This window comes from Bos grunniens, chromosome 8 (genome assembly GCF_055505025.1).
Source record: "Bos grunniens cultivar Pamir isolate PY7600 chromosome 8, Bosgru_T2T1.0, whole genome shotgun sequence".
NCBI classification, from domain to species: Eukaryota; Metazoa; Chordata; class Mammalia; order Artiodactyla; family Bovidae; genus Bos; species Bos grunniens.
This window is the reverse complement of record NC_141172.1, coordinates 59,594,145-59,619,742: the sequence shown is the minus strand read 5'-3', so window position 1 is coordinate 59,619,742 and position 25,598 is coordinate 59,594,145. Positions and strand designations below refer to the sequence as shown.

Sequence of the window (25,598 nt, the reverse complement as noted above, 5' to 3'; positions counted from 1 at the left end):
TCCATCCCCTGACCCGTTCTGCCCTGCCTGGTGGCTACCTCTTTGGTAGTTACCTGGACACCCAGGCTGGGCTCTTGTCCTTAAAAGGCCTGGCGGGTGATGAAACTGGTGGAGTGGTGGTATGGGATGGTTCAGATAGGACTCGAGAGCTTCGAGAATGAGAAAGGTTGAAAATTGGCCATGGGGGCAAAACGTGGTCTTTGGATACATTTTCCTTGGCCCTCAGTGTATATTTTACAAACTGGAGTTGAGTCAACATTCACATAGACAGGAGATTCCCAAATGAAATGAATCCAGAGTTCCAACTTCTGAAAACTAGCCACCACTGAGTAGAAGCTGTTCTCCAAGCCAGGTGCCTAGTCGCCCGTGGGAACGTTTGACGAGGTGGCCTTGGCAATAAAGTGCAGGTTGACAGCCCTCATCTCCTGCCGTAAGATCCTTTCCTGAAGACAGGAAAACAAGACTGGTGCTTACCTTCCTTTCACCAGGATTTAATCCAGGGGCTCCAGGGCGCCTGATACTGTGGGCAGGAGTGCTATGGCGAGGTGGGCATCTCGATAGCAGCTGGCACCAGCCTCCACTTCCATCAACATGGGCTAAAATGAGGCCTCTGAGCTGTAGAATGTTAAAACAGAAAAAAAATCCCCAGAGGCTATCTGTTCCCACTACTTGAGTGTTCTAATAGGAAAACGAAGGCCCAGAGAGGTGGTCGAACTTACCTAAGGTCACACACACACAAGTCACCATTGCCTCTGCCTGGGGTGTTCAGACTTCCTGAGCATTAACAGTCCCTGGTGGATATGATTGCCAGTTTGCAAAGGACTTAGCTTTCTCTGGTCATCTCTGCTATGTTCCTTATAGCTTGGACTTTGTGGTGGAGACTCCCTGCCTCTGGGGAGAACCTCCAACCCAGGGCTGTCTAGGCAGCCAGACCCTTTCTGGCCATGGAGCCCTCACCAGCCTCTTGCTCCCATCTCATTCACAATAACTCATGGCTTCTCAGTGGCTCACTTTCTTCTTTTTCTTGCTCACACTCACATTTGGGCAGATAGAGGGGGAGTTTGGTTGGTGCTCTGTGGTATTCAAAGTGAAGGCTTTGCGTACTGTCAGGGTAATGAATTCTGTAAGGGTTTGAAGTGAGGGGCTGGGAGGATCTCCATGTCATGTGTCTGGGAGTGACAACCCCCAGTGGTTAATTACTGCCACACGATGAGAATGGAGCTGGTAGCAAAATGAGATAAGTTCATTATGAGCTAAATTTGAAGTTAATTGGATTCACATTTCCCCCCATTAGTGTACGTAGAGAGAGCCTACATAGAAATGGGCCATATATGAAAAAGAAAAAGTTGCATCCAAGCAAAAAACAGATAAATGAGGCCTGGTTATCTTGTGGCTTTCACGGTGAAGGGCTTTCTGAGACGTTGGTGAGATGGGAACCAAAGTTCCTTTCAGATGGTAGAACCAATGTCTTTTGATTAATTTTCACCTTGGCAGGTATTTTCTAAGCACCTACTGTGTGCCCTGCAAGTGCAGGGGAGGGAGGGTGGGAGCAGCTCTTGCAATCTGGGGACCCCCAGTTTAGGGATGGGGAAAGAACAAGTGCCCTGTGTCTTGGGGGAGTGTGGGGGATCTGGTGCCAGAATGCCTGGGTGTGGCCGTGCCTCTCTCACTAGCTGTGAGACCCCGGGCAGGTGCCTAACCTCTTGTGTTTTAGTGCCACATCTGTAGAATGGGAATAATATTATTGGACCTATGGAGTGAGGATTAAATGAGTTAATATCTATAAAACACAGTGAACAGTGTTCAGAACTCTGCCTAGTGTTAGAACAGGGCCTAAAATACAGTAAGTGCTGCAAAAATGTTAGCGATCATGATCATCAGCTGTATGACCTTGGGCACATACATCAGCTGCTTGGAGTCTTCATCTCTTCATCTGTAGAATGGGGATGATAACAGCACCCACCTTCTGGGGTTGTTGACTGAGATAAGCCATGTGGAGTACTGGCCCAAAGCCTGGCTCATGGGAACCTTGATCAGATCAGATCAGATCAGTCGCTCAGTCGTGTCCGACTCTTTGCGACCCCATGAATCGCAGCACGCCAGGCCTCCCTGTCCATCACCAACTCCCGGAGTTCAGTGATGCCATCCAGCCATCTCATCCTCTGTCGCCCCTTCTCCTCTTGCCCCCAATCCCTCCCAGCATCAGAGTCTTTTCCAATGAGTCAATTCTTCGCATGAGGTGGCCAAAGTACTGGAGTTTCAGCTTTAGCATCATTCCTTCCAAAGAAATCCCAGGGCTGATCTCCTTCAGAATGGACTGGTTGGATCTCCTTGCAGTCCAAGGGACTCTCAAGAGTCTTCTCCAACACCACAGTTCAAAAGCATCAATTCTTCGGCTCTCAGCCTTCTTCACAGTCCAACTCTCACATCCATACATGACCACAGGAAAAACCATAGCCTTGACTAGATGGACCTTTGTCAGAAAAGTAATGTCTCTGCTTTTGAATATGCTATCTAGGTTGGTCATAACTTTCCTTCCAAGGAGTAAGTGTCTTTTAATTTCATGGCTGCAGTCACCATCTGTAGTGATTTTGGAGCCCAGAAAAATAAAGTCTGACACTGTTTCCAATGTTTCCCCATCTATTTCCCATGAAGTGATGGGACCGGATGCCATGATCTTCGTTTTCTGAATGTTGAGCTTTAAGCCAACTTTTTCACTCTCCACTTTCACTTTCATCAAGAGGCTTTTGAGTTCCTCTTCACTTTCTGCCATAAGGGTGGTGTCATCTGCATGTCTGAGGTTATTGATATTTCTTCCGGCAATCTAGATTCCAGCTTGTGTTTCTTCCAGTCCAGCGTTTCTCATGATGTACTCTGCATATAAGTTAAATAAGCAGGGTGACAATATTCAGCCTTGACGTACTCCTTTTCCTATTTGGAACCAGTCTGTTGTTCCATGTCCAGTTATAACTGTTGCTTCCTGACCTGCGCACAGATTTCTCAAGAGGCAGCTCAGGTGGTCTGGAATTCCCATCTCATTCAGAATTTTCCACAGTTTATTGTTATCCACATAGTCAAAGTCTTTGGCATAGTCAATAAAGCAGAAATAGATGTTTTTCTGGAACGCTCTTGCTTTTTCCTTGAAGGAAGCTTTTATTCTATTCGTTGACCAGTCACCCAACAAATAACAGTTTTATGTTGCTGAGTTTTGCCCATTTTTCTATGAGATTTTTGGTCTTTTCCCTTTGATTCTTATGAGATTTTGATTCTTATGAGATTTTAATATATAGGGATAGTAGCCATTTATCTATGGTATGTGCTGCAAATAATTTCCTCCAGTCCACCATTTATCATTTGACTTTGCTTATATTGTTCTGGGCTTCCCTGGTGGCTCAGCGGTAAAGATTCTGCCTGCAGTGCAGGTAGCGGCAGGAGACATGGGTTCAATCCCTGGGTTGGGAAGATCCCCTGGAGGAGGGCGTGGCAACCCACTCCAGTATTCTTGCCTGGGAAATCCCATGGACAGAGGAGCCTGGCGGGCCACGCCCATAGGGTCACAAAGAGTTGGACATGAGTGAAGCAACTTGGCACACACATATTGTTTTTTACCAGGCAAGAGGTTTTTGGTCTATTTTATTAAGTAATTCAATTTATTAATCTTTTCTTTTGTTGTATATTTTTTCCATAAAGACAAATTTATTTGGTTTAAGAAACAGTTTAATATTATGTCCTTCCTACATTTTTGGTGTCAAATGACTTTTTCTTTTTCAAGATGATGGTGATGATAGATGGCAATAATAAAACATAACAGTACTATTGAGACATAATTCACATACCATAAAATTCACCCATATAAGGTATACAATTCAATGGTTTTTAGCACACTCACAAAGTCATGCAACCATCACCAGGACCAATTTTAGAACATTGTATCATCCCCGCAGAAAGACCTCATATCCATTAGCAGTTACTCTCTTTCCCCCTATTCCCCACTCCCAGCCTAAGGCAACCAGTAATCTACTTTTTCTCTTTATAGGTTTGCCTATTCTGTACATTTTATATTAATAGAATCATACAGTATGTAGTCATTTGTGATGGGCTTCTTTCAAGTTCACCCATGTTGTAGCGTGTATCAGTACTTCATTCCTTTTTATTGCTAAGTATTATGTTGTATGAATATACACCGTTTTCGGTATCCATTCATCAGTTGATGGATATCTGAATTGTTTCTACTCTTTTGGCTATTATGAATAATGTTTTTGTTTTTGTTTAAAATCCCTTTGTGCGGCCCGAGGGCAACGGTGGTGGCGGTGCCCCCGGCTCTCGGTTCTCCGCTCCGCGCCCGCCTCGTCCGGCCTGCCGCTCGCGCTCGGCTCCTCCTATGAATAATGTTGATTGAAGCATACATGTACACATTTTGAGTGGACACGTTTTCATTTCTCTTGGGAAACGCTGTAATGCTATGCTTAACTTTTTGAGGAACCTCTAGACTTTCCTAAAGTGGCTGCCGCATTTTATATTCCCACCCACAGTGTATAAGGGTTCCAATTTTCCACATCTTTTCTAACATTGTCAAAACCTATCTTTTTTATTAGAGACATCCTAGTGGGTGTGACGTGGTATTTCATTGTGGTTTTGATTTGCATTTCCCTGATAGGGAATTGGCCATTTTTGTATATCTTTTTCAGACAAATGTGTTTTCAAGTCCTTTGCCCATTTTTACACTGGGTTGTTTGTCTTTTTATTATTGAGCCATAAGTGTTCTTTAATTTTAGCCAATGCCTTTTCCATAGCTTTTGATATAATCATATCAAATATGTTAATTTAAATATGTTAATGTGAATTTTTGACGTATTAATGTGAATTCCCAACCAGTTTTAATACTGAAGCAACCTTGCATCCCTGGAATAAAGCTTACTTGGTCATGGTGTACTATTCTTTATCTATATTGCTTCATCAATGAGATAGTAGACTTTTTTTGCCTACATATTAATAAATTGTGAGACCAGCCATTAGTTTTCATTTTTGAGTGACTTTGTTAAATTTTTATATCAGGATTTTGCCACCTTGGCAAAATGAACATTTTCTTAACTTTATGTATCCTGGATCAGCTTAATAATAGAAGTGTGTGTTCCTTGAAATTTTAAAAGAACTTTCCAAAGACAAAAACAAATGCCCCCAAAACTACATGGACAAGGTACCTTATTTTTTAAAAATAACTTTAAACAACCTTTTCTGATACGATTGGGCTGTTAACATTTTCTACCTCTTCTTAAATTAATTTTGGTAATTCATGTTTTCCTAGAAAATTGTGCCTGTTGACAAGATTTCCACGTTTGGCAGCATAGAGCATCCATGCATGTTTCTATGTTTTTTAAATGTCATCTTTTCCATATCCCTGGCTGTATCTTCTCATTCCTTATCTTGATGTTTGTGCCTTCTTTTTTGAGTCTTATCCTTGGTTTGTCTGTCTCATTGGTCTTTTCAAATAACAACTCTTGGTTGTATTTATTATTTATTATTGTGTGTTTTTATTATTGTGTCTACTCTTCTGGTTCCTAATTCATTATTTTCTGCTTTTCTTTATCGATTCCTTCCTCCTCCTTTCCCTAGGTTCATTTTATTGCTTTTTTATCTAGCTTCTTGAGTTGAGTGCCTTGGCGAGGCACTGCATTTCTGTTTTAGGGATCAGGGTTTAAAGTGTGTGTAACAGCAGCAGAAACTGTTGAGGTTCGGATGTGACCGAAAGGACAACCCCTGATGAAAAAAGAACCAAAGCCCAGGAATTAGGAGAGCTGGACTCCAGTCCCAGCCTTGCCTGAAATGAGGAGAGTGTCGTGGGCAAATCCCTTCCCTTCTCAGGACCCTCTTAGCCATCTGAGGCAGATGGGTGGGGCATGGATCTCCTGGGGCTTGGCTCCAGGACCCCCTGTACAGCAGGTAGCCTCCTACCAGGGTAACGCCTCCATCTTCCAGGAGGCAGATCTGGCCTCCCTCCCCCACTGTGGTCCTTGCTTTCATTCCAACACATATATTACGAAAACTGTGTAGTTGAATTTCTTTCTGCATGATGGAGTAAGGCTGGTGACAGTGTGGCCTAAAGGCAGGGCTCAGCCTACTGTCCCAGCTGAGAAACGGGGGCACAGAAGCCCAGCCCCGCACATGGGCAAGGCAGTAGAATAGAGTGACTAAACCCATGGTCTTTGCCACTGGATTGCTTGGCTTCAAATCCTTACTGTGCAACCTTGGACAAATTACTTGACTTTCTGTTTCATTATCCTATAAAGTGGGGAATGTATCAGTACCTTACCTCATAGTGTTGTTGAGGGTTAAATGAGTTAATGATTTAAAAGACTGGAAACAGAGCCTGGTGTTTACAATTCCTACATAAGCCTTTGTGGTGTGTTGTCACCAGGAGTGTGAGCCTGGGCCCAGGGCTGGGGGGGTGCTCCACCTGGAGCACTTTCCGGTAGGGAAGCTGACCTGTTAGAACAGCCCCAGCCTGGGCTGTCTCTACACATCTCAGAGTCTGACAGCAGGGCCATCCCTTTCTTTTAGGGGCAACTACCAATTCCTCCCCCAAGGGTGGGGTCTCATCCTCAGAGCTCAACAGGTAACCACTGAACAATCCCATCTTCCGTGGTCTGGATTGTTGCTCTTACACATGAGCACCTTAGTACATACGTGTGATTATCAATGTTTGGAGAGCTATAGGCCCACTCTTTACCTGAGCGCCAAACCTCAGGGTCCTTTCAGAGTTCTACTGCTTTGGGGTTTTCTTCCACTTGGCCTGGAACCCAGACCATTCGCATTTATTCACGGAGACCTACTAGGTGCTGAGCCCTGTGGTGGAGGTAGGTTTTCTGGGTGTTGAATGAGGTGTCACCCCTGCCCTTAGGAGCTGGCAGCCTGCGATGAGGGGAACACGTGCATGCTGGACGTCTGCTCCCAATGGCCGAGGCCTCAACCTCTATGTCCCAGAACAGTGTCTGGTGTCAGGAGGTGCTTCCTGCACCATTACTGAATGAATGATAAGATCTTGGTCCAAAGAGAAAAAAGTCAGTAAGGACCAGACTTGGGTCTGAGGCAGGCAGAGCCCTGCCCACTGTGGGTGGCTGGGAGATGGCTGAGCTGGTCTTGGAAGATGGTGTTGCTGGGCCATGTGCAGAAGGCCCAGCAGAAGCAACGGTGTGTTAACGGAGAAGTTCCAAGCCCTTCTTGAGGAGCAGAGAGCAAGGGATGTGGTCAGAGCTCTGGTTTCCTAGGGATCCAACCGAGCCATCCTTGCTTCCTGCTGGTGGAGCCTGGCTGGAGGGGTGGGCGAGTACGTGTGTGTGTGTGTGTGCACACACATGCACACTGGCATCAAGCATCCAGACATGACAACTGTGCAGATGTTGGGGGAACTGTGGACAGGAGCAGCTGGCCGTGGGGATGCTCACCCTGTGATTTGTTGCTTTGACTCCTCAGGCCGCGACTTGGCGAGCACGACCCTCCCTGGGTACCCTCCGCACGTGCCCCCCACCGGACAGGGCAGCTACTCGGCGCCGACGCTGACGGGGATGGTACCTGGTGAGTCTGCTCTGTCTGCGTCTTTGCAGCAGGAGGCATTTGGGGTTCATGGGGGGCATCCCTCCCGACATGGTCCCAGTGACCTCTCTGCTTCTGAGGAGTGAACCTGAAAAAATGAGGCTGAGCTCTGCCTTCTTGGCCTCTTTGTCAACCAGCGGCAGCACCTGGGAGGATGTCAGAGTCAGGGGGTCCTTGACTGTCCCTCAGACGCCCCTCTCTGGCTACACAGGGAGCCTGAATGCAGAGGGGCATGGGACCTGACTGAAGGTCGGAGAGGGGCCGTGTGCATGCTAAGTTGCTTCAGTCGTGTCAGACACTTCGCGACTGCCTGGATGGTAGCCCGCTATGCTCCTCTGTCCATGGCTTTCTCCAGGCGAGAATACTGGAGTGGGTTGCCATGCAAGAGGAGCTGGGGAGTCGTAAGCTGCCCAGCAAGTAGGAGGCAGAGCCACAATAGAAGCCCTGACTCAGCATGAACCACCCTGAGGCCCAGGCAGGAGGGCCCCTGCCCAAACAGCCCTAAACCCTTCCTGCTTCTTGCCAGCCCACATCACCGACGTGCACACCCTGGGGTCCAGGGTTGATTCTTTGTGGGCAATGTGAACAAAGTGTGGACGTGAAGCCTGGGTGTCCACACCTGCATTCAAGGCCGGTGAAGACAAGCAGGCCGGGCCTGGGGAAGGAAGCCGGGCGGATCAGGGCTCAGGTGGGCTTTCCCCATGCAGTCAGGGCCGGGCACAGGCTCTGAGAAGACCCAGAATTCTAAATTCGCTCCTGGCCTTCCAGGTTATTACGGAGACTATTTAACAAGGTAGGAGGACAGAGCATATTTCATTTAACGGTTTGTTAGCTTGATTTATGACTTTTAAATATGAGACATATGGGAAATGGCCTCCGTGTGTACTCTTGCCCTGGGCCTTGCCAACGCTGGGGAGGCCTGCCAGATCCATGCCTGCAAAGGCTTTGCCTTTTCTGCCTCCAGGAGGGGTCATGGCAGAGCCACCGTGTTCAGGGCAAGAGAGGGAGGCGGCGGGACACACACCCTCCTGCCTGTCTCCACCCCCACTGTCTCCCAGCCTTTAGCAAGTTAGGATTGTCCAGTAACTTCGTGGCTGTGGGTCACTTTGTCAAGTGCAAAGTGCTTGCCTAGGAGCCTTTGGTGTTACAGCCTGTGAGGTGGGCAGGGTCCCCAGGGTCAGAAGGAGGCTAGTGAGACTCAGAAAAGTTAGGGAACTGCCCACAGCTGCAGAGCTTGGAGGTGGGAGGTCTTGAATCCAGGTCTTCTGCCTCCAGTTCAGCACTCCTGCCCTCTGCCACCCTGTGCACCCTCAGTCTGTCGATGCATGCTTCACAGTGATGGCAGAGGGGGAGGTGGCAGCCCCAGGTCCAGTCCTGAGGGCATGTGGGTGGGCGAAGCAGGGCCACTACGGTGGCCCTGCCAGTCCCTGCTGCCAACTCCAAAGAGGCCGAGTTCAGAGCAGCGGCTGAACTTGCCCAAGTTTATCCAGACAGAGGTGCCCTCCAGCCCCTGGGATTCCTCCAATCCTAATTACCAGGCTCGGATACAAACGGCCGGGGGTTTTAGCAGAGCCCCCAGCAGGTACCATTAATGGTGGCAGCAGGAGCCACAGGGCTGCACAAGAGCGCAGCCTAACGAAGCCTACCAGCAGCCACTGGACAGGGGCGGCCACGGAGCCTGCCAGGACTCTGCAGAGAGGGAGGGCACATGGAGAGGGGGAAGGAAGACATGCGTTTTGGGCAGGGAAGCCCCACGTCTCTCTCTGCAGCCTCCCTCCCTCCCTTCTGTTTTCCTTCTCTTCCTGCTTTCTCTTCTCACGCAGCCCCAGCACTCATTCAGCACCAGACCTGGTTTTACGGCTGCGACTCCACGCTTAACAAGCAGGTCCTTAGCTCCTGTTCCCCATTGTCCACAGCAGCATCACATCTCTGGGACTCTGTCTCCAACAGGATTTCCAGATGCATTCTTGGATGGTTTCATGGAGGCAGTGCTGGCCCACACTCGTGGTCTTTGCTGGAACTGCCCAGATCTAGCCCACCTTTTAGCACAGCGGGTCCTCTGCCTTACTCGTCTTCCGCACCCCTCATAGCCCATAACACAGAATAGGTCCTTTTATGTGAGTGTCTGGCTAAAGGCAGGAGGGAGGGAAAATTAATACTGCGTATGAGTTTCTTATGGCTGCTATAACAAGTTAGCACAAACTTGGTGACTTAAGACAGTGGGAAAATTTCTCTCACAGTCCTGGAGCCCAGAAGGCTGAAGTCAATATCACTATATGAAACAGTCCTCCCTTCCAACCTGGAAGTGAATCCCAAGGGAAACTGAAATCTTCTGAGCTGTTTTTCCTACCTAGATTCTGGGAAGGGCTTACCTGGTGGCTCAAATAGTAAAGAATCCACCTGTAATGTGGGAGACCTGGGCTTGATCTCTGGGTTGGGACGATCCCCTAGAGGAGGGCATGGCAACCCACTCCAGTATTCTTGCCTGGAGAATCCCCATGGATAGAGGAGCCTGGCAGGCTACAGTCCGTGGGGTTGCAGAGTCAGACACGACTAAGTGACTTAGCACAGCACAGCACAGGTTCTGGGAAACATTTGACTGCCATCTCTTCCATTATAAGAGAGACTTCCGTAGGTGAAGTTTTCTTTTAGAATACATTGAAAAGGGATTATGTCCGGGGTACACTTGGGCAGTTGAATTTTGGGGTCTGGAAAAATAGTATGTTTTTCCATACGAACCATGGTCTTGGTGGCTTAGACTCCTGTTTATTTCGAATTTGGTTCTGCTGTTGGGGTTGTCCATCCTCTCTGATTTCAGGATGTGTTCACATATGCAGATCAGGGCTACTTGGTCTGCTCGAGCATTTGTAGATTCAGTTCCTGTGGCTCTGCCGACCCCACACAGCCCTTGTCTAATTAGTTATGTTGAACAAAGCAAACACGGCACATCACATCAGCTCAGCATGGAAACAGTTTTCAGATTTTATTTTCATCAAGTTCCAGCAAATGCCAAAAGTTTTGCACCAAAGATTCCATAGTATCTTGAGTAGTGTAACTAGTTGATTCCCGCCTGAAGGTATTTGCACAACCTAACGGATATTGACATGGCATTTGAAAAACTCTTAAAAATTCTAGGCTGAGGGAAAGATGGGGGCGTTCACTGCCCTTTGGCTTCAGTGAATCTAAGAAGCAAGGTAACTAACTGTCTTTGAGATGAACTCACCTTGCCCCCACACCCCTTACTGGACTCCTCTTTGGGGGTTTCAGGCCAGAGTGCCAGGAAATCCTGACCATGTTGTGTTTACCTCCCCTGGGCTGCAGCAGACAAGCAGCTGTTTGACGAAGGCCCTAGAAGGAGCCTGGTGGGCTCTCTGTCCTGGAAGCTCTGCTCACTGTAGATGAGTGTGCATCACCTCTAGATGCCATTCATTGAAATCGCTCAACTGATGGCTTTCTTGAAGAAGTGGGAGGTGATGATGAGGTTGGAGTGGACCCCTGAGGCCGATGAGGTGGTGTGGGCAGGCACCGCGTCCTGGACTCCAGTGGGAGGGATGGAGGCACCTACTTCCCCTCACAGGGGCGATTCCTCTGCTTAGCGCACTCAGCCCGCTCTAGTACTCCCACTGCCACTGGCCCAGACTGCCTGGCTCCCTCTCACTCCCGCGTTTTCACCTAAGGCTTCACCAAACATGTGTTAGTTTCCTCTTGCTGCTATGACAAGTCACTGCAAATTAGCGACTGACTTAAAGCAACAGTAATTTCTCATTTTATGGTTCTGGAGGTTGGGAATCCAAACTGGGTCTCCCTAGGCTGAAGTCTAGGTGTCAGCGGAGCTGGGTGCCTTCTGGAGGTCACCCAGGGAGAATCGTCTCCTGCCTTCCTCAGCTTGTAAATGCTCCACATCCCTGGCCTGAGTCTTTATCATGCCGCCATCTTCCAGGTTCAGAGAAGGCGATGGCACCCCACTCCAGTACTCTTGCCTGGAAAATCCCATGGACGGAGGAGCCTGGTAGGCTGCAGTCCATGCGGTCGCTAAGAGTCGGACACGACTGAGTGACTTCACTTTCACTTTTCACTTTCATGCATTGGAGGAGGAAATGGCAACCCACTCCAGTGTTCTTGCCTGGAGAATCCCAGGGGCGGGGGAGCCTGGTGGGCTGCCGTCTATGGGGTCGCACAGAGTCAGACACGACTGAAGCGACTTAGCAGCAGCAGCAACATCTTCCAGGTTTGCTCTCTCCTGCTCCCTCTTCCTCTTAGAAAGACCCTTGTGGTTTTAATGGACTCACCTGCTTAATCCAGGATAATCTCCTTATCTTCAGGTCAGCTAATTAGCAACCTTCATTCCCCTTTGCCATACAACCCGAGTGGTCATGAGTTCCAGGGATTAGGGTGCAGATATCTTTGTGGAGGGAAGTGTTATTCAGGGGGGAAGTGTTATTCTGCCCACCACACCATCTAAATCAAGACCCCCATCACACCCTTCTCAAGGCATTCTGTTCTTTTCATTCATTATTTAAGCACATTTGGAGGGATTTAATTTAATTAGTTTATTCCTTCCTTGTCCAGTTCTCCCCAGGTCTGTAGAGTACTCGAGGGTTATATAGCACACAAGTCTCGGTCTATCTTGTTCATCTCTGTGTCCCTGCTTCCTGGCAGAGTGCCTGGCTCATAGTAGCACTCAGGCAATGCTGCTGCTAAGTCGCTTCAGTCGTGTCCAATTCTGTGCGACCCCATAGACGGCAGCCTACCAGGCTCCCCCGCCCCTGGGATTCTCCAGGCAAGAACACTGGAGTGGGTTGCCATTTCCTTCTCCAATGCATGAAAGTGAAACGTGAAAGTGAAGTCGCTCAGTCGTGTCCGACTCTTCGCGACCCCATGGACTGCAGCCTACCAGGCTCCTCCGCCCATGGGATTTTCCAGGCAAGAGTACTGGAGTGGGGTGCCATTGTCTTCTCCCCAGGCAATAGTAGCTGCCATACAAAAGGCAGTGGGGATGGGGGTGGGGGTGGGGGTGGTTGGGGCTAGGCTGCCTGGGAGAGCTCAGCTCAGTACTGCAACAGTGCAGCCACGGAGGCTGAGCTGCCCTGAGGGCCTGCAGTGGCAGCCACGTGGTGAAGCAAGGATGCTGGTGGTTGAGAGCATGGGCCTGGAGCCAGGCTGCCTGGTTTTGCATCACCCTCCTGCTTCTCACCAGCTGTGTGACTTGGAGCAAGTTATATAACTTCTCTGGATCCTTGTTTCCTCCTCATCTATAAAATGGGGATGATGATAATAAGAATGAGGATTAAATGATGTACAGTTGGCCCTCTGGATCTATGGCTTCAGCATCCATGGATTCAACCAACCATGGATAGAATATAGTCAGAAAATAGTCCAGAAAATTGCAAAAAGCAAAACTTGAATGTTAGCAACTGTTTACATAGCACTTGCATTGGATTATCAATTTATCAAGAGATGATTTAAAGTATACAGGAGGTTCATGTAGGTTGTATGCAAATATTATATCATATTATATAAGGAACTTGAACATCAGTGGATTGTGATGTCCACGGGGGTCCTGGTCCCTAACCCTGGCAGATACCTAGGGATGAGTGTCATATATGTAAAAACTCTTAGAATTTTTCCTGGCACATATTAAGTGCAATGTAAGTGTTATTTATTATTATAATTATTATTTACAATTGCTGTTGCTTATACTGGGGTATGAGCTGGGTGTGGTGATGAGGAGAGAAGCCTAGCAGGCATGCCTAAAGCTGGCCTTGCCCAGCTGGCATCAAGTCAAGAGCTCTCCAGCAGAGCCCACGTCCCTTGGAACCCGTGGATCAATGGGAGATCCAAGTTAGAAAAGAATCCAGTCACAAGCAAAAGTGCTGCTAAGCAGGAGCAGGGTAGACTCTGAATGCCTGGAAAAAATGGAGAGACACCTGGGGTTGGTCCAAATGAGAAAGATGTCCTGGTAAAGAGGGCCAGAAGGTGGGCTGTAAGCAGAATATCCTTGGCCGTCTGAAGAGGAGTGGGGCAGGGGGTTGAGAGTGGGTCCAGCTCAGCGACTGGAGTGGGTTCATATCGGGTGGAGTATGGCCCAGCCAGCCCAGCTGGGTAAGTGGAGTTGACAGGAAGAGAAGCTGGTTAAGGAAGAGGCCAGTGGGCAACAAGGTTAGGATTTGAACTTGTCAGCTTTTGGAACTCTGCACAGCTACATAGGCATGGCCGAGATCTGTGGATGGGAGTCAGAGGGACACCTTTGTCGGCCTTGTGTAGAGACCTTTCCCCCAAACCAGAACTGAAAGCATGAGAATGGGCAGGCTTGGGAGGGGCCGGCAGAAGCCAGGGAGGACTTGGTGGAGAGGCTAGAGCATCTTGTGAGATTGGATCAGTGCTCCCTTCTCAAGCGCCTCCCTGGCCCAAGCATCAGCATGTTTGCTTAGGGAATGAATAGCCTTTGTTCTTAGCTCTTATGACCTCTTCACCAGAGCTTCTGTGGGTCCTGTGGCCTGGGCACTTTCTAAGCTCCCTCCTTACCTTTCCAAGGCAGTCCTGGAACTCCACGCACACCTGTTGTTTGTCCCTGACTCTTTGCTGCCCTCTAGTGGCCTCCAGTCACTCTGCCACACCAGGAACATAGACCCTGGGGAACAGCAGACGCAGCCTGGATGAAATGGCAGGTAGCCCTTCATTTGTCCTTTCATTCATTCTCAGATATTTCCTGGGAAACACCGGGTGCTGGCTCTGGGCTAGGTGTGATGTTACAGACACAACCCCTGCCCTCAGGGAGATCACAGTCTAGTTGGTGAGTTGTTGTTTAGTTGCTAAATTGTGTCCAGCTCTTTTGTGACTCCATGGACCATAGCCCGCCAGGCTTCTCTGTCCATGGCATTTCCCAGGCAAGAATACTAGAGTGGGTTACCAATTCCTTCTCCAAGGGATCTTTCTGACCCAGGGATAGAACCTGCATCTCCTGCATTGGCAGGCGATTCTTTACCACTGAGCCACCAGGGAAGCAAAATATAAGAAGCGACTTTACTTCTGGCAGCCTGATGAAGTTGTGAGATGTTGTTGTTGTTTAGTTGCTAAGTTGTGTCCAGCTCTTTGCAACCCCATGGGCTGCAGCCCAACAGGCTCACTGATCATTCCCGCAAGCTATGTTTAGAGCTAAAATCTAGGAATGTGCTGAGGAAATGCAGGAGAGAGGCTGCTAGGTCTGCTGGGGGCGCTGGGGCAGGTGAGAGAAATCAGGGAAGGCTTCCTGGAGAAGGTCATCTGAGCTTCACCTCGAAGGGTAGTTTGCCAGTCTGAGAAGTTGGAGGGGCATTGCTGCGTAAGGGACTATGTGTAAGAAGAGCCAGAGCCTCAATTCCTAGAAATCTCTGGGATGTGAAGAGCTGCAAACAGCAGCCTTGACAGATGGCAGGCTTGTCCCAGGCAGATCTGAATGTGAGTTGGAGGGGAGGCTCCTGTGCCTTCAAGGCATGGAGAATGAGGGGTCTGGAGTGGCCTGATCTGAGCAGTGCCTGTGACTAAAGCCCCATGTGAACCCTGCGTAGAAGTAATGCTGGGACTGGGGAGAAACTCCATGTGGGTTTGTGAGTGCTTTGCCACGTTGGGGAAGAACAGAGTTGCAGAAGCAAAGGCTCAGAGATGAAAAGCATGCTGGTGCACGAAGGTCCAACTGGAATCCAGGAGGCCTGGGTTTTGATTCTAGCTGTCAGACCCTCACGGTGTGACCTTAGAATGCGGCCTCTGGATTTTCTACTCTCTCAAAGCAGGAGGTAGGGGGCAAGGAGATTGAATTAGATGCTCCATAGGGGGCTTTCTGGTCCTGCCACACAAGGGCTTCTAAATCTGCTGATATCACCCCTCTGCTGAACTGGAGGGTTCCTGAGCCAGCCACCACTGTTCCACGTGGGCAGCAATTTCCCTTCAGGTCTGGGGCTGGGACATGCTAAGGCAATGGCCTTAGGCTTTCACATGTAATCAGGTAAATCACTTCCAAGGGGTGGAGTTGAAGGAGAAGGGAGCCTCGAGCTGTGCTAATCCCTTACGGCTGTCACTGTGTCCTCTAGCCCTGATGTGACAGGCGAGGATGGCCCTCAGGGGCTCCACACCTGGAATGAGTGCTTCGCTGGGGGCAGGAAGAGTGAATATCAAGGTTCTGAGACATGCTTTACTTGTGTACATATCAGAATCCTTCCAAAATCCAGAATGAGTCGACCAGGGCCATCTTCATTTCTTCCTTTGATCCACTGGCATCTACAGCCCCTGTCTCCGAAACTTCATCAGCTATTGGCCCTCAGCTGGACGGGCCGCCACCACTAAGCCTGTGGGTCACTCCATCCAGGACTCTTCTCCCCAGAGAACTTTTGGCAACGCCCAGAGCTTCTGGGGGGCAGGGAGAGCAGTGGGGCTCTGCCCTCTCAAAGGAAAATGCTTTTGAGTGAAGCCAAACTGCCTCTGCCGCTAAGTTAATTTCAGCAACAAACCTCGCCCCCAGCCGCATGGTGCTTCAGTCTATAAGAGAGCCACACCTGTCACCCCCAGTGGCAATTTGAAGGCACCTTTGAGGTTGGAATGTTTATCCCCATTTCAGAGGTAAGCAAGCTGAGCTCAGAGAGGTGCCGTGGCCAGCCAGGCTGCACAGCCAGTCACGGGGAGCAGCTGGGCCCGACGCCTGGAATTCTGGTCCTGACTTCACCCAGCCCCTAGTGCCCGTGGAAAGTGGGCCCGGGGAAAAGCTTTGGTTTCCTTGGCGCTCCCTTAGGGGTGTGGATGGCCTTCCTGACCCAGAGGTCTTTTACGGGCCTGAAGAAGGCTTTCCCAAGCGGGGACACCAGGCAACCACACTTCAGACTCTGGTACATTTCCTTCTACTCCTATCTTCACCTGCCCACATGCCGCCCATGCTCCTGGGCCCCAGTCGGGTGCGCCCTCTAAGAGGATGCCTACACCCCACCTGCTCCAGGGGCACATCTCTCCCCTGAGCACTGCCAGGGCACTGCCCAGCTTCTGCCTCGCCCACGGCTGGAGTGACTGGGCTCGCCCAGCTCCTGGATGCTCCACTGGAATCCTCCCACTATCCAGTCCCTGCACACAGTAGGCGCCCCACAGATATGAGGGGGTGGAGAATTTGTTTGAATCGGGCACATGCCCCTCCCGATCTTGTCCAGCCTGGGCTTGGAGCCTGACTGTGTAATTAAACAGAGCTTCAGCTCAACTTACACGCCCCTGCTTGCTCTTCCAATATTTGCTCTGGCTCCTTGCTGGAAGACGCTGAGACAATGGCCCTTGTTACCCTCTGTTTGAGTTATTTATTTTTTTCACTTTTCCCTCCTTCCCCTCTCGGGGGACTCGCCTCTCGCCCTCATCCCTCATGTTTTCCCTTTCACTTGACTGTCACTCTCATTGTCCTCCTGGGGCCAGGAACGCAGGGTGACAGGCAAGGGGAGCCCAACCGGGCTGGGGAGGCTGGAAATATAGTCATTAATGGGACCTGAGAAGCCCAGATGTCCTCCCTGAATGCGGGTAATTTGTTTTTAATGAAAAACCACGCGGTGACCCTGAACAAATGAATTTTCTTTATAAGGAGTCTATGTGCAACGGCACAAATAAAGGATCTGAATCAGGAAGACTTAGATCCAGAGCTGAGAGAAAGAGAGAGGGAAGGAGTGGGAAGGAGAGCAAGGGACATAAAGGAGGAGGGGAAGGGAATGTTCAGATGACGACTGTGTTATCACGTCCTTTTGTCTGAAGCTCAGTCCCGGGTCATGCGTGCCTTGGGCATTGTCCTGCCAAAGCAGGATGCGTGACAGTTGTGACCATTTCGAGGTCTTGTTCACAACAATGCAAAGAATATGAACCACCATCTGGACAGATGTTTACAAAGTGCAGTTCTTGTGTGTGATCTCAGCAGGTCCCCTCCATAGCATCAGGAAGGCACGGTTTTTAGCCCCATTTCACAGAGATGAAAACTGAGGCTGAGGAATGGTGATTTGCCTAAGGTCACACAGCTAGCCAGTGGTTGGGTCCAGATGACAAGCGAAGGGCTTTGCCAGTTTGGAGTTTGACTGTTAGAAGCACAGCGCTCCCTCTGCGGGACCCAAGAGAAGGGGGCCACTCTGAGATAAGGGGAGGTCCTGGGTCTGCACTGAGAAGTCTTGGATTGAAGGAAAGCCTCATGGCCCCAGAACTTTGTGACTGCAGATTTTCTGAGTACTTTTCAGGGCGGGAGGAGGGGGCATTCCTGGAAAGAGAACTCCCCGGAAAGGAGCCAGAGTCACTTGCAGAAGTGGCTGCAGGGGGATTGGAATCTGGAGAGCAGCCGTGTCCCACCACCCACCACCCAGGACCCTTGGGGGGCGTCCAGAGCAGGTGCCTGGGGGCAGCAACAGAGGTGCTGGTTCAGCAGAAGCCCCAGCCGAGGGCCCGCCAGCACGTGCAGCACTGCAGGCAGCTAGCAGGGATCTAGGGTGGGCTGTGTCTGTGTGATGTGAGGAGGCCTCCTCTAACACGTGCCTTGCAGAGGGCTGGGGTGGCCTTTATACACTCTGTAGCTACTTCTCCCTTCGCCAGGGATGGACTGGCCAGACTGACCTTAGAAACCAGCCCAGGAGTATGAAGATGAGGTCAAAGAAAGGACTTGCTCAAGGTCACACAGCCAGTCAAGGCCTTTTTTTTTTTTTCCTGGAGCCACAGCCTGTCCTTTTGTCCCCACTGGGCTAGGGGGACATAACCCCCCACACCCTCTACGTCTTCAAAGCGACAAAAAAAGAAGCATTTTGTCCCGACTTCATGCAGGCCCAGCCTTCCTGGGGTGGTCCCTGGCTGACCTGGCTTCTAGAACAACTTGAAGCACAGGTCCCCCACCCATCCACCCACCCCAGCCTTGTCCTGTCCCTCTTGAGCATGGACCCTCCCCAGGCCCTACCTGGTCAGCTACAGGAGCATCTCCTGGATGCAGGCCGAGCTGTCCCCAAGTTGGTCAGAGCTTCAGCCTGAGACCTTGGTGAGGCCTCACTCCTCCTGCCCTCAGTCTTTCCCCCAGAGTCAGGCGCCTGGACAAAAAGAAATGATTGTGGTTTTTTTTTTTTTTTCCTGCATTTGGCTGCCCTCTGGAAGTTGTGACCCAATTAGAAAATTAGACAAATTGAAAAATCTGGCCACTACCCTAGCTGAGTTTATAGTCTCAGCTCACATTTAGGTCTCTGCCTCCCAAACACCCTCTCGGAGAGCCCAACCGCCCAGGCTTCCTTGGCCACCTGGAGCAGATTCCGTGCCACTCTCCTCTGTAATTGACAATTTATTCCTCACTGACTTCCAAAATGGACTTGAGGCAGCTTCCTGATCTTTCAGTAACATCAGCCCGAACCTGAAATCCCTGTATAAAATCGGAGGACTGAGAGTAGGTCACAGACAGAGGTCTGGGAGGGAACCAGCTGGCCCCTCCCACGAGTGGACTGGTTTTTAACAGGGTCTCACCATCCAGCTTCGTGCCCGCCCTGCCCTGTGGCTGGAGCTACTCAAACTGCGCTGCTGAGAGTGGGGAGCTCACTTTCTTGGAAAAGGCTTCTGTCTGGATGCATTCCGGAGCGTGCTTCCAAAAACGTACTTTTAATCAAAAAGAAGATCATCAGAAAAACTAGGACAAATTGTGATTCTAGCAGTGGACAGTTGTAAATGCCAGGAGGGGTTGCCAGTTGGCAAATAAACTCTGGTGAGGTCTTGGATTAATTATACCACCAGTGAGCTGATGCGGTGGGGTCTTTCTTAACTGTCCTCATTTCTAGAATTAGTTCTGGTCTTCCTCCCTCCCTTCCTTCCTTCTCTCCCTTCCTCCCTAACCTTCTCCCTTCCCTTGTTCTCGCCTCTCTTTCCTTCCTGCCTTCCTCCTTCCTTCACTCATTCATTCATCAGACAGTCCCTGATCTCCTCCTGGGTGCTGAGCCCACTTCACAGAGTGAACAGAGAAATCATTGAATTTCTCAAGACCTCGGAGCAACCATGAGGAGAATCACCCATATTACCTGCTCAGAATGGAAAGAAACCAGCTTGAAAGCGGTGGGTTCGTGGGACTGCCAGGCCCAGGGACCCCCAGGAGACAGGAGGGTGAGGTCTTGGGGCTGCTGGGCTGGACCAGAGATGGGAAGGGATCCCTGGCCCAAGACCAGCTCGCTCTGGGCCTCCCCCGAGAGGCTCTGAGGGAAGCCTGGTCCCCCAGAACCTCTGTCCCTGAAGCGGGTGCCAGGCTCTTGTGTACAAACAGGGGTTCGGTATTTAGGAGTGGGGAGGAGCAGGGAGCTGCCCTGAATGGCTGCCCGCTTTGGAAATTTCTATGCATTTGTAATAACAAAATTACCATAATTTGCTCGTTAACGCAGCTAGATCAGTCAAGCATTGTTCCAGGCGGGCAGGGAGGCCGCGGCGCCTCTCTCTGTGCACTCTCCACCCCCCAGCCAGCCTGCCAGCCCGTTAGAGCTCTGGAAATTAGCATGCAAATGGTCCTAATTCGGTGGGCGAGCTGTCAGGCAGCGCCTCTCCGGCCTCGTCTCTGTGAAGGCCCTGACAGCCCGGCTCCGGCGCCGGCCCACCCTCCTCGCTCCAGCCAGGAGGGGCTCCGAGGGGCACCTCCAGACTGACAGCTTGGCGGCCTCCCTCCCTCCGTCAGCGCCATCAGGCCTGGCGGCAGGCTCCCCGGGGAGCAGGCAGGGCTGCCACCACGCCGGCCAGCGGGAGGAAGCGAGGGAGCGGGTGGAAGGGCTGCTGGCGGAGGCTGGTCGGTGCTCAGGTCCAGTGGCAGCCTTGGCTGGATGGGGCAGCATGAGGGTGGAGTGGGGCCCCCTGACCGGGGCAGGTTGGGGCCCAGGGACCCTCACGGTGGGTGGTTTCTGAGAGCAGGCCCCACGGGAACCCTGGGGCACTCTCTCCACCTGCACACCCACTGGAGCAAGTCAAATCCCGCCTCGTTATCCCTTCTTTGTCTCCCGAGCCTGACTGAACATCCCTCTCAGCCTCCCCGTGCCTGGAACAACTCTGTCCTCATCTGAGTGTGCGACTCCTCCAGCTGCGAGGGAGACCTGGGGGAGGCCGAGAAGGTGTGGGGCGTAGGCCGGATGCCCTGGCCTGGCACTGGCTCCCTTGGCCTCAGTCGGTTCTGCCTCCAGTCACTGTCCCGCCTTTGCATCTTTTATAGTCTTCCTCCAGGGGCTGTGGTGAGGATGAGAGGAGAAGGCCCCGCTTTCTAGAAGTTAACTAGCATCTAGTGAGAATGTCTATGAGCAGGTCATTTCCCAGCCTGCTGGCCCTTCACAACAGCCCCATCAGGTTGGTGTTGATGGTACCGCATTTCCTAGAGGAGGAAGCTGAGACCTCAGCTTACACAGAGTAACTTGCCCAAGTGGCAGGGCCAGGATAGAGTCCAGTCTTGATTGCTCAGATCCTCTTAGCAAGAGAAAAAGCAGGACCCTGAGAGTCAGACCATACTTCTGTCTCAACGGTGAAAGGTATAATGATACCCTTATAGGCAATCTGTGCCTCTTATGGTGCTTGGCACATCCTCAATACTAGATAAATGTGGGCTGAAAGGAGAGAACCCCAGTAGCCCAGGTTTGACAGTCATTTGGGATTTGCTATATCCATCCTTATGGTCCTCTTCTGACCTGTGAGAGCAGAGTGAAGAAGCAACAGCTGGAGAGAGAGGGGACACCACGGAGCTGACCTTGAGGTTTTCCCCAGCTTGTGTCTCAGGACCTTCCTCCTTCCTCCCCATGAGTGGACGCAGCCTCACTCCAAGGTTCAGGCTTTGGCAGGTGGAGAGCAGGCTGAATCTCAGTCTGCACACGCCCAATCAGCTGGCTGTTCTTGTGCAGTGAGCAACCTACTCATCCCTACATGGCTGCCCTGCCCCCTTTGTATATTTTAAGGGAATCTTAGTGGAACTCTTTAGACTTCAGATAAACGAAGAGATGAGAGAGACCTTGAGAAATTCAAAACCCCAGCTGGCTGTCTGAGCCAGCCAAAGGAGGCTCATGAGCCTGAGCGTCTGTGGCATCACAGCACCACCCAGCACAGAGCCTGCCATGGGCAGATGCTCAGCGAAGGTTTGAGAAGCCACACTGAATAATGTGTGGACCAAGAGAGGAAGTAAACACACAAACATGTGCAGGGGTGAACTAAAAGCCATCTATCCCGCTCACCTCAGACCAAACACCTTCAGTCGCGGGTGGCTTTTCCTTTCCACCTACTCTTTGGTTTGTTATTTGGGGGCTATGGTGTGAGCCTGAGGGAGCTTTAGGTCTCTAGGTAATGACCTCTCAGTAGCTACTGTTGGGCTACTCAGAACATACCTTGGAGAAGACTAGCTCCCCCCACCCACAACCACAGAATCCCATGCTAGAAGGGCAGCTCAGGCCTTCATTCCCACGCCAGAGGGCCATGCTGGGCACTTCTGCAGTTCCCTGGATGAGCCAGGATGGATGCTTGCAAACTTCATTTCTGCTGGAGGAAGAATTGCCCAGGCTCCCCCTAGTGGAGAATTGGGACACATCGCCCTCTTGTGTGTGGCATTGCTGGTGCGGGCAGGACGGAGCAGGATGGGACAGGACCATCCGTTTACCCACAGTTGGCCCATCCACACACTCATTGAATTCTCACCACAACCCTGTGGGTGCGCTTCTGGCTATTTTGTTTTAGGCTCGGTGAGAGGAATGGGCTGGCCCGGGGCCATGCTGAGTCAAGACTAGAGTCCAGGCAGTCCATATTGGCCTCACCCTATGAATGTCCTTGGCCTCAGCCAGCTGACCATCTGCTTTCATGACCACAATGCCTGGCCCTTCCAACCTCGTAGCTTGAAGCTCCATGTGGCCAGAGGTGCCCACTCTGTGGGTGGGCCCGTCTTTCAGCAGATGTTGCAGTATCCTCCTTACTGGTCTCCCCAGGGCCACCCTTACCCCCTTGAGTCCATTTTCACCAGAGCAGCCAGGGTGAGCCATTTCAGTCTGAGTCTGGTCGTGTCCCTCTTTTGCTGTCTCAGAGTAGAGGCTGACATTCTCACAAGATCTTCCCCTTCCTACTTCCCTCCTTGAACTCATCTCTACCTGCCCCTCCCTCGATTTTCCTCTCCAGCCTCACAGACCTCCTCTCTGCTCCTCCAACATGCCACCCACACTCCAGCCTCAGGACCTTTGCACTTGCCATTCCTTCTGCACAGACTGCCCTTCCCATAGATATTCACGGGTCTGACTCTCACGTCCTTCACCTCTTTATTTGAAAGTCACCTTCTTGGTGAAGCCATCCCCAGCCCCTATATCATCTCCTTATGTTTTCTTCTTAACGCATAATGTATGCTTTATTTTTTTTCCTATTTAGTGTCTGTTTATGTCACTAGACGGAGAAGGCAATGGCACCCCACTCCAGTACTCTTGCCTGGAAAATCCCATGGACGGAGGAGCCTGGTAGGCTCCAGTCTATGGGGTCACTAAGAGTTGGACACGACTGAGTGACTTCACTTTCACTTTTCGCTTTCATGCATTGGAGAAGGAAATGGCAACCCACTCCAGTATTCTTGCCTGGAGAATCCCAGGGACGGGGGAGCCAAGTGGGCTGCCGTCTATGGGGTCGCACAGAGTCAGACACGACTGAAGCGACTTAGCAGCAGCAGCAGCAGCTATGTCACTAGAATATAAGTACCCTGAGGGCAGGAATGTTTGTTTTGTTCATGGCTATATCCTCAGTGTCTAGAGCAGTACCTGGTATTTAGCAAGCACTCAGCTAACACCTGTTGAATGAGTAGGCAGATGAAACATTGTCTGCTGTATGCCCAGCGTCAACATAGATACACACTGGGTCTCCCCAGCACACCTGGGGGTTCCCCCCTGCAGCTCATCCTGCATTTGTACCCTTAGGAAGCTTCTTCACTCTTCCTTCCTGGGCCCCCAAAGACATCTTCCTTCCCCCTCGTAGGTCCCTCCCCACTAAGCTGCCTCTCAGCTAGGTCTGTGGGCTGGTCACAGAGGACACGGGTGAAAGTGTCAGTCAAATTTAGGAAAGAAGAGGTCTCCATTCGCACAGCCAACTGCAGGGCTGACTTTCTTACCCATGAGGAAACAGGCCTGGACTGGGGAAGACTAAGTTTGTGATAGAGGTGGGACTTCACTGGGACTCCTGCCTCTGGTCCAGCCTTGACCGTTGTGAGAATACGCCTGAGGGCTGTCCTGATTCAGCTCCCTTCACAGGACAAGTGCTTCAGCAAGCTTGCTAAGTACTGGTAGCAGCTGCCCAACCACCTGCCTGCAGTCCACCCACACCAGCCGGCCCCTCTTAGCGGTCAGCTATTGGCAGTTAGCCTTCTTAGAGGTCGGCTTTCTTAGGGGCCAAGTTTCAAGAGGCCTGGGGACTAGACACAGTGTGCCTCTGAGGACCCTGGGAAACTCCTTAATGTGAGTGAGTGCTTCTCAAACTTGACTGCACACAAACCATGTGGGCATCATCTTCCAGAGCAGATTTGGTTCAGTAACACTAGACTGGAGCCCAAGATCCTGCATTTCTAACAAAATCCACTACTCGCTGAGGAGCTAGTACCTGTCCTCTGCTTCTCAAACTCACTGTACGAGGACTCACCTCAGGAGTTGGGACCAATCCTGAAACCTGGTCCCACCCAGAGACTCTGATTGAACTACTTTGGGTGTGTCTTGGTCATGTGGCTTTCCTAAAGCTCCCTGCTACTGCTACTGCTAAGTCATTTCAGTTGTGTCTGACTCTGTGCGACCCCGTAGACGGCAGCCCACCAGGCTCCCCCATCCCTGGGATTCTCCAGGCAAGAACACTGGAGTGGGTTGCCATTTCCTTCTCCAATGCATGAAAGTGAAAAGTGAAAGGGAAGTCACTCAGTCGTGTCCGACTCTTCGTAACCCCATGGACTGCAGCCTACCAGGCTCCTTCCTCCATCCATGGGATTTTCCAGGCAAGAATACTGGAGTGGGGTGCCATTGCCTTCTCTCTAAAGCTCCCTAGATGATCTAAGAGGCAGCAAGGTTTGAGAACATGGACCCAGATCATGTACATCACTTCTGCCCTCTGGCACCTCTCCACTCAGGGAGAGCCCTACAGCGTAAAGAGGAAGGGACTTGTTGACACAGTGAGGAAGGGAGAGGAACCCGGAGGCTACATCCACTCCATAGGCCTTAGGAGAGGGCACCCCGAGGATTGAATGGGGACACAGCTATTAAAGGAGAGGCACTGAGCCCAGCAGTGGAGAGAGATGGAGACCACAGGGCCCTTACGGGCAGGGGAACACCTATGAGAGCTGAAGCAGCTGAGTGGCCCCATGGAGCCCTGCTTTTGGCTTTGTTCTTGACCCTGACTCTGATAGAAAAAATACCCTGTCCCCTCTTTAGCCCAGTCTGCCTCTCTCCCTGTATCTGTGCACTGGTCCCCAGCCACGCAGGACTCGAGTAATCGATGTGTGTGTTGCCCCTTCCCGTGGACTGCGAGCTCTCAGTTGGCAGGGACCGCGTGTGATTCATCTCCGCTCCAGCCCCAGGTCTTGCGCTCTGGGGGCGCAAAAGGTGTGTGGAATTGAGTGCGATCCTCCTCGGGGCGCACCAGGGCTCCGGGCGACCGTGCTGCAAGTTCCCCGCGCACAGCAAAGCCGGCGCATCGTGGTAGTAATTGTGGAGGTAAATCTTGTCTGGTCTCCTCGCAAACACTTGGTGAGGCATTCCATAAATATGTCAGCAGAAGCATTAAAATTTGATGGCAGGCAGCGCGGGTCGGCACCAGCACTGTGACTTCCCGGCAAGGTGTGACACCGTCACCTCCTCTCATTAGTCAGCAGCAGGACGCTCGGGCCTCCGCGCTGAGCCAGGCCCAGCTGGGGGCAGGCGGTTCTTCCAAGGACGACCCCTGGCTGCTCTGAGGGACAGGCCAAGGTCTCGGCCACAGGAAAGTAACTCAGAGCTTTGGGCTGACGTGGGCTGAGAGAAGCATCCCAGGAGGCTCTGGTAATGTGTGGGGAG

At 51.1% G+C, this 25,598-nt stretch overlaps 1 protein-coding gene across 1 annotated transcript in view; it reads left to right on the top strand.

Moving 5' to 3' along the window:
- PAX5 (paired box 5) overlaps positions 1 to 25,598 on the top strand; it is a 175,555-nt gene that overhangs the window by 129,520 nt on the left and 20,437 nt on the right. The window contains exon 8 of the mRNA XM_086415912.1: positions 7,471 to 7,572. Within this exon, the coding sequence (XP_086272038.1) occupies positions 7,471 to 7,572 (102 nt within the window). The remainder of the gene's footprint in view (positions 1 to 7,470; positions 7,573 to 25,598) is intronic.